The 13,379-nt window shown below is 47.1% G+C and overlaps 1 protein-coding gene across 1 annotated transcript in view; it reads left to right on the top strand.

The window, feature by feature from the left end:
- Positions 1–13,379, top strand: part of ncanb (neurocan b) — a 45,157-nt gene that overhangs the window by 28,459 nt on the left and 3,319 nt on the right. The window contains 7 exon segments of the mRNA XM_007898800.2: positions 716–2,539; positions 2,542–2,763; positions 8,290–8,403; positions 9,340–9,453; positions 12,354–12,512; positions 12,705–12,787; positions 12,988–13,132. Coding sequence (XP_007896991.2) covers positions 716–2,539; positions 2,542–2,763; positions 8,290–8,403; positions 9,340–9,453; positions 12,354–12,512; positions 12,705–12,787; positions 12,988–13,132 — 2,661 coding nt within the window.

Genomic DNA, 13,379 nt, shown 5'->3' with positions numbered 1-13,379 from the left:
ATCAAGATCTGTGCCGGCTTCTCCTGAGTATTGTCAGGCTACCCAGTTGAATACTAAGTGTGAATGAACTTAAAGGGAAATGAGACCAATTAACCTAGAAAATAAATTCTGTGTTGATGTGAAGTTAACTTTGGCAGAGGAAGAATTCTCACTCGGATTGGCACCTAGTATGCTTTGCAGTCTGTGACTTATTGTATTGTGGAGTCCTGTAGTTTAGTGGTTAGAGCACTCGCCTCGCAAATAGGAGGACCTGAGCGTGATTCCCAGGCAGGGCAAAACGTTGGGCAAGTTTCCTTACTCCACACGCCTCTGTGAAGCTCTTTGAGATGTCTCGAAGACTTGATAAGGTGCTATATGAAATGCAAGGATTAATATTTTTAATATTGACTGTTTTTGCAAACAATCGTGGTAGTCACTATGCACACAGCGACGTCCTGCAAAGAGCAAAGGCCCATGTTGGAAATGGGACAGTCATGTCGTCTAAACTGACACTCAAATTCAGTGCTGGGGGAACGCTGCATTGAGGGAGGGGAATATGAGCGACGGAGGACAAACCATGGAGTAGTTGGGTCGATGTCTCTGCATTATAACGTTGTATGTTGATGTGAACCAAACTCTAACATGAGTGTGTGTCTTCAGGAGAGGAGCAGAGAGGAACTGGACAGAAGCCTCAAGTGGTAACATTTGATAATATGTGTGTGTCACCTTCCTACAGATCACACTGCAGCTGTGGACAGCGGACACCCACCAACACCCGACCATGTAGGTCAGAAGGAGGCGAGCTCCTCGCTTGGCAGCCTCAAGCTAGAAGGGACAAAAGCCAAGAGGGCAAATGTTGGTCTGTGGGTGGGCTCAGAGGGAGAAGGAACCTCAGCAGAAGCCAGACCGCAAGGCGACAGTGGGAGAGAGGAGACAGGAGCCTCGCTGGGGAGTGGTCGAGAGGGTCCTGGAGTGGAAGGAATGGGACTGGGGGGCAAGGTTGCAGTCAGCACGACAAGTCCGAGGACTGAGCCTTCCACTCAGGTAAAACCCAGCCTCAAGGCTTCAAGGGATATGACTGTGAAAGAGAAGGCAGAGGAGGTTTCTACCTCGACAAAGCCAACTGGAGTCTACAGACGCTTGGGAATAAAGATTCCTGTTTTGCGAAGGTTCGGGCAGAAGGATAATTCCCAGCCAGCGAGCGGCAATGTGTCGGGAGAGCAGCGTGGAGCCTCACCACCATCGCCAGTGAAGGGAACCGATATTCCGTTAGTGGGCAAGAGCGAGGAGTCAAACCAGGAGCAGTCGAGAGCTGAAACCGCTACAAGAGCAAGGGAACAGGTTGGATCTCAGACTGAGATGAAAGTTCAGAGCTCAGGAATCCCAGAGCTGTTGTCTCACCCCCAATACAGCTCCAACTCCCACACAAGCCCAGGTGTCGAGGCAGCGAGCTCCTTCTCTGATGCCACTAACGCAGTCGGCAGTGGTGAGGAAGAAGCCACTTTTCAAGACCTTTTTGCAAGCGGGAACTCTGGGCTGGCTACGCTCTCGGCACCCACGACTGGAGATCACGAGTGGAGCCAGGCTGCAACCACTTCAGTGCCTATTCAGCAACTCAGCGGTGGGCTTCAAGGGACTGCGGGGACTGTTGATGGTTATTTGGAAGGTTATACGGCACCCAGCACCCATCCTGACCACGTTCTAGCAACAGAGAGCGTGACAGAACAGCCACAGCGACTCACAACAGCAGGAGTAGAGATGGATCGCCTTGAGGAAGGGAAAGGCAATCCGCCAGCATCAATTGGTACAAACAGTGCAGGCTGGCTTCAATCTTCTACAGGGAACCCAATGGAGACACAGGAGGCTGGTACATTCTCACACACACAGGAACCAACGACCTCAATTGATGGTGGTGTTAGCACCGCACGAGCAACGAAGACGGAATTGGTCAATATGGAGCAGGAGCAGAATTCGTCAGTGACAGAGATGTTCTCGTCAATAGACCAGGAGAATCTGGAGGATCAAAAGGAAACCACAGCCGTGGCTCACGGCGACTATTCAGCCCCGGAGACCCTGTCCTCAGGGAGCACCGTGTCCGCAGGTACCTACATTGAGTTAGGAGCCAGCTCCCCGCAGGTGACTGATCCGAACGACATTAAAATAGCGGTGACAGGGGAGGGAGGAGGAAACAAAAGTGGAAGTGACTTGCACACGGTTGGAGTAGATTCACCACGCGAGGAATCTACTGTAGAGGAACCCCAGCTTGAAACTGGGGAGACCAGAGGACCACAAGCTTCGGCAACACCTTTGGCAGTCACTGGAGAGCCCGAGGCAGCGATCACGGGCAAAGAGGTGGGCGCCGGGCTGGCAACACCAGGGGCAACGGTAGCCGCGGATGTGCTGAGAGAGGAAGTCATTGGAGGACCAGCGAAGATTCGTCCCCGAGGGAAGCTCTTCAAAGCTTCACATCCGTTCCATTCTTCACTCCGTGGGACAAGGGTGGGGGTGTCGATGTCCGAGCCAACCCGACAACAACAGGGACTGGAGACAGCGCAGAGGATGTGATCTCGCCCACACCAGCTGATGAGGCACCCATAGCGTCTGAGATAATGGGGCTGTCACTGATAGAATTCACGGATGCCTCTGGGGCAGCAGAGGACCAAGCGGGTGGAGGCCTGGCCACATCTCCCGCAGACACCAAAGTTGCTGTCTGGACCTTCATGCCAACCTCTGAGGTTCTACCCACCAGCACCCACTCAGAGGAGCAACTCTTCTCAATGCCAGGTGAGCGATCAATCAACCCTTTTATATCAATGATTTATTTAGTGAAGCGCTCCGGGATGCTACCCCATGTGTAGGGCGCTATGTAAATGCAAGTTGTTGTTATTGTAGTGGTTGTTGTTTAGAGAGAGGCGTGTGTGTGTGTATGTGTTCAGGGGAAGGGATAGGGGTCTGGGACACTACCCCGTGTGTAGAGAGCTATATCAATGCAAGTTGTTGTTGTTTGCTGTGTGAAATCGCGTCATTCTTTGGTCACTTAATCCACGACTGTTCGTGGGACGCTGCTGTGCGCAATTGGCTGCCATGTTTTGCCCACAAAATATACAGCCAATTCACTTTACAGTATATTCTGTGAAGTGCTTTGAGACGTGTCGAAGACGTGATAAGGCGCTATGTCAAATGCAAGGATTATTATTATTATTTATCCTAGAGATTTTCTTTATGGTCTGATAAATCCAATAATGGAGAAGGAATTGTTTTAAATCACACTCTTTCTTACAGTCCTCTCTCTCTACATGATACCAATCTTTGGTAACACCATAAAACAATCCATCGTGGCTGAGAGACGTGGACGGTGAAATTCAATCTCTCTCTCAGCATATTTCACTGCCCTCTGGGCAGAGGCAGGTATATTGAACACCGATACAGTGTGTAGGTTTCATGTTGAAGTGTAACACCCAGTGAAGCAATCCAAAGGCACATTTCACTTCTCCCCACTCTATTCTACAATTTACTGTACTTTCCAACGCGTTCCTCTGTCCATCAGTTCTCTGCTCCCACACAGGAGCTTATTTCTTCAAAAGAAAGTACACCACAGTAACTTGTTTGGGATAGATCCAATATTACTCCACCCTTCGCTCTTCCTTTTTTTTACAGCCTACACTGTCTTAAAGTGCTTAACAGGTGATTGCCTTCAAGTTCAGTAGAGATTGTAGGCCAGAGCCGCAACCGTCTAACACAGCATCGACTAAATCCCACTTACAGTGACTGATTTATCACTGGCTCTGACACTGGGAAACCTGACTGGCCTGGATTATTTAACATTGTATTGTATTGTGTATCCACGCGGAGAAGCAGACAGGACCTCAGATTGTTTCCGAAGGAGGTCACCACCTCAGTTCTAGCGAAAGGTCATAGACCTGAACCGTTAACTAATTTTCCTCTCTCCATGGATGCTGCCTGACCTGCTGCGTGTTCCGCTCCCCAGCCCCCCCCCCCCACCACCACCACCTACACAAGTTATGCATTGGGTGTGTTAGCCCAGAACTTAAGTCCTGACATGTTGCTTGAAATCAATCCTGACCCAGAGACAGTGAGAGTGGTGGCAAAGTTGTGATTAAATCACAGTTAGTATGAATGACATGGGAGATGGACATATAATCTACACAGAACACCTTCCACATCAGATCAGCAGTACTTCACGTTACCCGTATTGCTTGTATTAATCAAAAGAGCGAACACATGTGTTTATAAAATCTTGTAATTACCAGCTGCTCGTGTCATTAAGCTGCTGAACTTGCAAAATCCAAAAAGGACAGCTTCTGAGAGCCTTGTGAATCGAATACCAAAGCCCAATTAATGCGAATCAGTGTTAAGAATCCCTTTATAATGGCTACTGGGTCTTGTAAAACATAGCTCGAGCCCTAGCAACCTCTTTGGACAGGCCTGGGGGAGATTGATTAAGCAGTTTGGCATCATAATATTGCAAATGGTCCCGCAATCCCGTACACATGTTAATCACTGTGAAATCCGCCAGACAGATTGTTAGAGCTGGAAAGCTCCTTCGAGGACTGGTTCAGCATTTCGTTACCAAAAATAATACGGAAAGGCTCGGGAGAGAGATGAGAATTTATTTTGCTGACTTCTAAATTTCTCTTTTGTCGCAATCCATATCTGTAACGTGAGCCAATCCTTCAGGGAACCGAGGCAAGCACAATTCGAAACCTGCTCTCTACTCAGTCTCCCCTTGTCCTGAGCATGTAAAAGATCAGCAATAAGCCAATGGTCTACACTCTTTATTCATGTCTTGCAAAACAGGCGCCTTTAAACTTTGCTGCAACAACCATTTTATGTAGCCAGGTCCCAGTTCTTGGTTGTGCTAGGAGTCTGTCTCTCTCTCTCTCTCTCTCTCTCGCTTGTATATATTGATCATTTAGAAAACTATTCTCTCTTTATTCTTCTGTGCAAAATACAATCAATCGTTCGCTTCATGGCTGCTTGTGGAATGCTGCTATGCGCAAATTATCTGCCACGTTCACCTACAAATACACAGTCACTGCACTTTACGGTATATTCTGTGAAGCGCTTTGAGACATCCTCCTGATGTGAGAGGAGCTATATCAAATCTATTGGATTATTTATTGTCATTAATAATAAAAAAAAGAGACCATCTCAATTCTCTCTCGCGTTTTCGAAGAGCGTGTGAGAAACCAGTTGTAATTCACTCCTCTGCGAGTTCTAAGGGAGTTGTGATATTAAATATCTATCCGATCAAAAGAAAATTTTACACTGGGCAAAGAAGAAAATCAAAACGCACGGTTTATTCAACAAAGAATATTGCCGCAGAGCCCGAAAGCTGCTTGTTTTGCAGTCCTTCACTGGATCCACAATGGTGCGCATTTGAACTGTTGTACATAAAGATCAAATAACATCACACGCTGGGAATCTGCAGCTTGAAAGGCCATCGTGCCATGGGTGGGTGGTGGCAGCTCGGAGAATAATTCTTTGCCCGGGCTTGGATCTCTCGGAGCAAGGAGTCAGAGCCGTCATCATCTCGACGATTACTTCACTTGGTCGTGATTCGGAATGTTTCAAAGGAGATGCCAGAGAGAGTTTGAAACTTCAACGTGTCAGGTTTAGCCTGAGCTCCTGCATCAACCCCAGCCTCTGCTTTCGTACTTTCAGTCAACCTCCCACCCCCAATCCCACCTCCCTACACATAGCAACCTTCACATACCTTCACTATAAGGCTCGGAACATAGGAACTTGCTTAGCGAAGGAAGACCGAGGTCCATCCAGTTCACCTTCCACCAACCATCCTGTCAGTCGCTTGACATGTCGCATCTAATACTACATACTGCATCCCCAGATACTATTTCCTAACAGAAATCTGTCTAATTGACCATTATCGCGTGAATACAACACAATGTTACGCAGCTCTTTTAGTTTCCCCGTTATTATCAGCCCCCCCAGAGGTCACCAAGGAGGAGGGTGGCAGATGGGCCCATAACAGATCCATTCCCAGTTAATAAGATGTGACTAATTGTCTGAAAATTAAACACAGATGGCTCCGCATGAGACATCTCCGTAGGTTTCATTAATTATAAATTACTCCTGTGTGTTTTTTTGGGGGGAGGAAAGAAAAGGCCAGCAAATCACTTTGTAAATTTTATTTAAGAAAAAAAGAGGATTGTTTGGTCATTCCTGTTGGAGAGGGTCTGAGAGACAGTGATCTGAGGTGGGGCTGAGAAGAAACTCGAACAGTGACTCCTATTTGGCAAATAGAAAGACAGGAGTGAAACATATCAACTGTGAATTCTGCAAAGGGCAGAATGAACCCATTTCCGAAGGTCACCTCCAGCCCTCTCCTGCCTTATTTGCCCTATTGCCTTCTGTGGAGCTCCGAGCACAAAAGCATAGAGCCAGGGAATATTTCCAGCACATTGCGTCACTGTGTTTGCGCTAGTGTTAGCTCCCCCGCTGGGGCTCTCAACTCTAGTCCCATTCCTTTGCATTTTCCCACCCCGTGTGTGTCTGTGCTCGTGCTACTTTCCAGAACTAGTGGTGATCTGCTGTCTTCTTCCACTGTCAGCATTACCCCATCTTAAATCCATCCTTTTATCTTCACGTGGAACCTTCAGATGAAAAGCCGAGCTCAGATTCTTCTATATGCTATATTCTTCCCCCCCACCCCCACCCACCCCACAGTGTGCACAATCTCTTGGCAGCCCTCTTCACGGTCTTCGGGTGATGTGACAGACATTCTCCTTATTTTAAGTTGTTTCATTCCTTTCCCCTGTCCTGTCTTTCCCATCGATCATTCCATACACCTCTAGGAACACTCTCTCCTCTCTGGGTGGAAAAGAGAGATAAGAACTGGATAAAAAATAGCTGGTGTCTTTTCTCTAGTTGCAATGGAGGGAGTGGGGGGGTGGGGGCAGAGCCCGGGAAGGTTTGGGGGAACACACTTGTGCCACTTATAACTTGTTATGTTGGATAGACCATTTCACATGGAGAGCAGTGTTCTATGGAGCTTCGAGTCTGAAGACATAGAACCAGGGAAGCTTTGCAACACTCCCTCCCTCCCTCCCTCCAGTTAAAATTGGTCATTCACCTCATAGCTGTTCTTTGCAGCCTTACACCGGTGTCCTGATTGCACGCAGAAACAGTCACCGACCGCACTTGACAGTAATTGTTGCAAAGCGCAGTGATAAGGCGTTAGTTAGAAAAATGCAAGTTCTTGCTGCCTGCCTGCTCAGGGAATGTTTCAAAGGCGGCTGTGAAGGGAAGAAAATCAATTAAAATGAGATGAACGAAATGCACGTTCTACTTTTATACAGGTTGAAGTGAAATAAGAATCAATTACACTCGACGCGCTCTGAGGCTAATGGGACTCCTTGCTTAAGGCAGAATCTATTCCCCCCCTCGGCCATCGATTCCTCTCCTGGTGCAGGTCTCTAATAATTACGTGAATGCATTCGGCTCAATGATTTAATCATATTAGCCTCTCCTAATTAATGGGCTTCAACTGCATTAATTCAGAACTCGTGAAAATGATCGCTCCAATGCTTGTTTTTGGCGTGCGACTGTGTGACTTAAACCGACCGCAACATTAACAGCCCGTACATTACACGCTGAGAGATGGATAGGAGATGGCGTGGCTGCAATCTCAGTCCCCAAGATCTATCAATGACTTGAATACTCTTATAGCTACTTTTGTGTAGGATTCAAAGCTCCAGGCTCTTCACAACGACCATGGGAATTATTGAGCAGAGGAGGAGAGGACAAGCTTAATTTCAGCCTGACATGCTAAGACAGCAGAACAGTAAGCCACAGGTTCAGGATTGCTAGGGGCAATTTGAAGGCAGACATCAGGAGGTATTTCATTCTGAAGTGCTCCGAGATGTTACTCCATGTGAAGGTTGCTATGTAAATGAAAATCATTGTTATAATGATCCTTGCCTTTGATACAGCACCTTATCATGTCTTTGAGATGTCTCAAAGCGCTTCACAGAATCTACTGGCAAGTGCAATGACTGTGTATTTTGTGGGAGAAAACGTGGCAGCCAATTGCGCACAGCAGCGTCCCACAAACCGTCGTGGATTGAGTGACCACACTTTTTTTGGGGGGGCGGCGGAGGGATTATTACCACTGGAAAGCGATCCACCAATCGGCTAACAACCGGGTTCCAACCTACTGCAAGGTGAACAGAGTGGTTGGATTGCTGGGTATGTGCAGGGGAGGGGGGAGCAATTTATTCTCTTGATACCTGTGAATGGAATCATTTTGTCTCCTCTTTTCTGACCCAGATACGGATCCCTGTCAGACGAACCCTTGCCTCCACCAGGGATCGTGCATGTCTAACAGCACCATGTACACCTGCGTCTGTGTGTCCGGCTTCACTGGAGAAAACTGCGAGATAGGTAAGCGAGGGAGCAAAGTCTGAGAGCCACCAGTCTGTCACTTCCCCCCCTGCCCTCCAAATAATAATTAATAATTCCAACCCCCATCCCTTCACGCCTCCCCCCCCCCAAAAAAAAATATTGGTCATTCAATCCATGACTGTTTGTGGGACATCTCTCCCCCACCCACTCCCACACACATCCCCACCAGCTCAAGGTGCAAACTCTCGATTGTCCAGTGCCTCCTGATGTGAAAGGCTCTAAATACAAATGCAATTATTTTGTCGTCGTTGTTCTATTTGTTTCGCAGATGAAATGTACGGAACGCTATATTTCATTTATTGAAAGAAGCTGGTTTGATTCTCTATTTGTATCCCCACTCCTGTCCCTAATCTGTCTCTATTCAAGGCACGAAAACGTTCCCTTATTATTTCTGGTTATTAAACCCAATTTTTTTTTAAATCGTTTCATGCGAGCAGCTTACAGAAAATGGGCTCCTTTTGTTCCTGGGACAGTTGTGGCTGCCAGGAAGTCAAAATGTTCACATTGGTTCAGATCAAAGGGAGAGCAGCAACCTGGTGCAGATCAAAGGAAAATTAATTAATGTAATATTAATAGTAATTTCAGAAATTCCGTGCCTGTTTTCTGGAACTCCATCACGAAATTACCTCGCCCTCTCCCTGCCTTCAGAGCTCACCTTCAGATTTCTCCTTTCACCTGTGCGTTCAGTCAACTTCCCCACCCCACCCCCTACCCCCACCACCCACCCACAAACTCAGGTTCCCGGTCACTTGTGTGAAGCACTTTCAGAATTCCTCCCGACGTGAAAGACGTTGTATCAAATGCAAGGATTATTATTATTTTTATGATTACGAATCGTCTGTAATTCAGGGGTCATTGAATTCAATGACATGGAGACCAACTGAGTTATTTTCGATGGTTTGCTTTACTTCCCAGACATTGACGAGTGCCAGGCCAATCCCTGCCAGAATGGAGCCACGTGTGTTGACGGAATCAACTCCTTCACGTGCCTGTGTCTGCCCAGTTACACAGGGAGTCTGTGCGAGGAAGGTGAGCCGAGAGTGTGTGAGGGTGAGAGAGATGTCAGGGTGGGAGCTAACGACTGCCCTGTCACTGAGCGATTCTTAACTGTAGAGCAAACCAAGCAGGGGGAAGGAAACTGCTGACCGCCTTATAATGGTGTGTTAGCTTGGCTCAGTGGTAGCACTCTTGCCTCTGAGTCAGAGGATTGTGGGTTCAAGCCCACACGTCAAGGCTTGGAATCATCCACAAAATACACAGTCACTCCACTTTACAGTGTAATCCTGTGAAGCGTTTTTAGACTTCTGAACGGCGCAATAAGGCGCAATATGAAATACAAGGATTATTAATGTAACACACTTCAGTCCTTTTCTAATAATAATGATAATAATCCTTGCATTTGATATGGCGCCTTATCACCTCTTCAAGACATCTCATAGCCCAGGTGCATCTTGAAAGTGCGGTGTACTTCATAGAACCATCATAGAATTATACAGCGCAGAAGGAGGCCATTCAGCCCACCCTGTCTATGTCGGCTCTTTGAAAAGAGCTACCCAAATCAATCCCACTCCTCCGCGCTCTCCCCATAGCCAAACTTATCCTCCCCAAATAATTTTCTTCCTGCGCTGACTGGCTGACTTTCTGCTAGGTGGGGGTGTGTGTATGTGTGGGGGGGGGTGGGGAGGAGGGGTGGTGGTGCGGGGTGGGGGGGATCAGGCCTGTTTGCTCGCTGGTGGGTTACACAATGTGGGCTGGAGCACCGCCCTGCACCACAGCTGCAGCCTGTAATGAAGCGCCAGAGATCAATGACTGGCCCCGGCTCCTGCAGGCAGCAGCTACAAATGAGAAGGTTTGTAATCATGCCGCGCGCGGAGAGTGCAGAGTGCTGGAGCGTATAGGCATGACTGGCTGGCTCCCACTGTGCAATGAGTGAACGCAGGCAGCCCTGCTCCCCTCCGTCACCTCCTATTAGGCTTCTGGCAGCCGTAACCGTTAGCAAAAAGGGCAGAGGAGAGAGCGAGAAAGAGAGGGAATCTGGGCAACATGACACTATCAGACCTAAACAGTAAGTCACTGGCTGACTGATCCTTACTGTTGTCAGACTGTGACCATGCGACAGATATTTCAGCTCCCTGTCTATCTTTGTCTATCTCACACACTTTCTTTCTTTCTTTCTTTTCTTTCTTTCTTCTTTTTTTCTTTCTCACGCACAGTTTCTCTCTCTTTCTCTCGCAGACGTTTCTTTCTGTCTATCTCATGTGCTCTAATCAATGCATCTGTCTCCCACTGTCTTTCAATCTGTCTCCCGCACTCCTTTACTCCAACTCTCACCCTATCTGTCCATCTGTCTATCACTCTCTACCTCGGTCTCTCTCTCTTTTTGCATCCAAAGCGGTGAGAGTGACTGGGTTTGCTCCTTTGACTCACTCATTACATATACATACAGACATATTGACATGCATACACATGTACAAACACGTAACACAGAAATACACACCCATATATAAATATAATATAATATATATATATATGTGTGGTGGATATCTCTCAGTAGAGAGTTTACTGTGTGAGGGAGGCTGGGAAGAGAAGGCAAGGTCCTGGAAATTATTAAATAACACCTAGAAATAAAACTTTGATCAAGGAATGTAAACCTTGACTGAGCAGCTTTGAATGGCTGAGGCGAGGCTAGCTGCAGGGACGAGGAGTCTGATTGCATAGAAGGAGGCGTGTGGAGTGAGGAGAGTTGTGCATATTAAACACTGCGCAACGTAGAGCTCCAGCAATGCCTCGCAACAAAGCAAAGATCTCTTTTCAATGGGGGAGAAGATGCAGTCCTGTAGTGTAGTGGTTAGCGCGCTCGCCGCGCAGGCGAGAGGACCCGGGTTCGATTCCCGGGCAGGCGGGGCGAAACCTTGGGCAAGTTTCTTTACTCCACACTTGGCAGATCGCTTTTCCGGGGCTAATAACCCCTCCAAAAAAAAGAAACCAACAAATCGATAAACAAATAATTTGGTCATTCATCCACGACCGTTTGTGGGACACACGCAGTCAATTTACTTTACAGTATATTCTGTGAAATGCTTTGAGACGTCTCGACGACGTGATAAGGCGCTGTATCAAATGTAAGGATTATTATTATAAGGTGTTACGTATGGATACAAACATCTCCAACCTGCCGCTCTGTGTGACTAAGGAAACCGAGAACAAGCAGTATAGTACACCGACTTGCTTGGAGGCTGTTACTCAGGAGAGTTGTGCAGATTGGCCAGGATTGCTGTCTAACCTCTAAACTGCTGCGCTGTAAAGGTGCCTCCAGGGGTTGCAATGCTAACAGGATTTCAGGAAACATGGAAAAAAACTCTCCTCGTCTCAGAACCCATTACTGCAAGTGTTCTTTGAAAGGTCAATGCTTCCTGTCACCTGAATGCACAGACATACACACACATTACACATACAGACAAAATATACATGCGTATACACGCAGACATACACACACTTACATATACAGACATATGTAGACATCCTGTCCCACATACACACGCACACAGATATACAAACACACACAAATACACATACGTATATGGTATATTATATATACACACAGTAAAACTCACATAAGTTTTAGAAGAACATAAGAAATGCCAGCCAAAAAACAAAAGACCAAGGTCCATCTAATTCTCCTTCACCTTCCTGGCGGTCACATGCAGGGATGTCCCGAACTCCCTATGTGCTATATCCCATAATGTTATTTCCTAAAAGAAAACTATCTAATCTGTGTTTGAAGGAACATTTCCTGCTTCAACCGTCTCCCTAGGGAGCCTGTTCCACAGGTTCACTGTTCGCGCACTGAAATAGTGTTTCGGTGGATTTATTCTGAATTTACCAATTCAGTCGGAGCCTCATGTGTACCTTGTGCCTTTACCTTACAGACACAGAGGGATGTGACCACAACTGGGACAAGTTCCAGGGTCACTGTTACCGGTACTTCTCACACAGGCGCCTGTGGGAAAACGCAGAGAAGGATTGCCGAGGACATGGAGCACATCTGGTCAGCATCCACTCGTCCCAGGAGATGGAGTTCCTAAACAGTGAGTCCCAACTCGTATTTTCACTGTCATTATTATTGTTATTATTGTCTATTATCACAATTATTATTTATTATTCCAATAAATTATTAGCACAAACAAATGTGCGTTAACGTCCATCACCAATGATCTCCCTCTTCCTCCCCCCCCACCACCCCCGCCCTCTCTCTCTCTTTCTCTGTATCTCTCTTCCAGGCATGGGACGAGAGTACACTTGGATTGGTTTGAATGACCGGACAATTGAGGAAGATTTCCAATGGACAGATTCCACTCCCTTGGTGAGTGTAAGGAACTATATACTGTAATACAGCATACAATTATTTGCTGGTTGTATGTGCTGTTTATCCCTGTGGCTCCTGTAACAGGAATGGGGGTGGGGTGGGGGAAGGAAATGCTACAACCTGACAGCAATTTTCAAATAAATCTCACGTCCTTTCTTTTTCTTTATGAAACAAAATGCTTTTTTTTGTTTGCCCAGCAATATGAGAACTGGCGGGAAAACCAGCCGGACAGTTTCTTTGCTGGCGGGGAGGACTGTGTGGTTACCATTAAACACGAGAACGGCAAGTGGAACGATGTCCCTTGTAACTACAACCTGCCCTACATCTGTAAGAAAGGCACAGGTAAGGAAACGGTGGCGAACGAGGAACATCTTGACTCTAGAAGCCGTTGGCTGGGAGAGGCGAAAGTGGAATGGAATGCAATTGTCTCAGAGGCGAGTAATACAGAGTGTCCACAAAGTCCTGTTACCATGTTTTTTTGGGGGGTCAGCCGGGTGTCTGACACATGCGGAAACCCATCACCACACTTAAGAGTCTCCAAACCGCAGTGCACTGACCAACAACTGGAACATGTGGAAGAATGATGCTA

Source organism: Callorhinchus milii, unplaced genomic scaffold (genome assembly GCF_018977255.1).
Source record: "Callorhinchus milii isolate IMCB2004 unplaced genomic scaffold, IMCB_Cmil_1.0 Scaffold21, whole genome shotgun sequence".
In the NCBI taxonomy this organism is placed as follows: domain Eukaryota; kingdom Metazoa; phylum Chordata; class Chondrichthyes; order Chimaeriformes; family Callorhinchidae; genus Callorhinchus; species Callorhinchus milii.
This window is presented reverse-complemented; position numbering and strand designations above follow the sequence as displayed.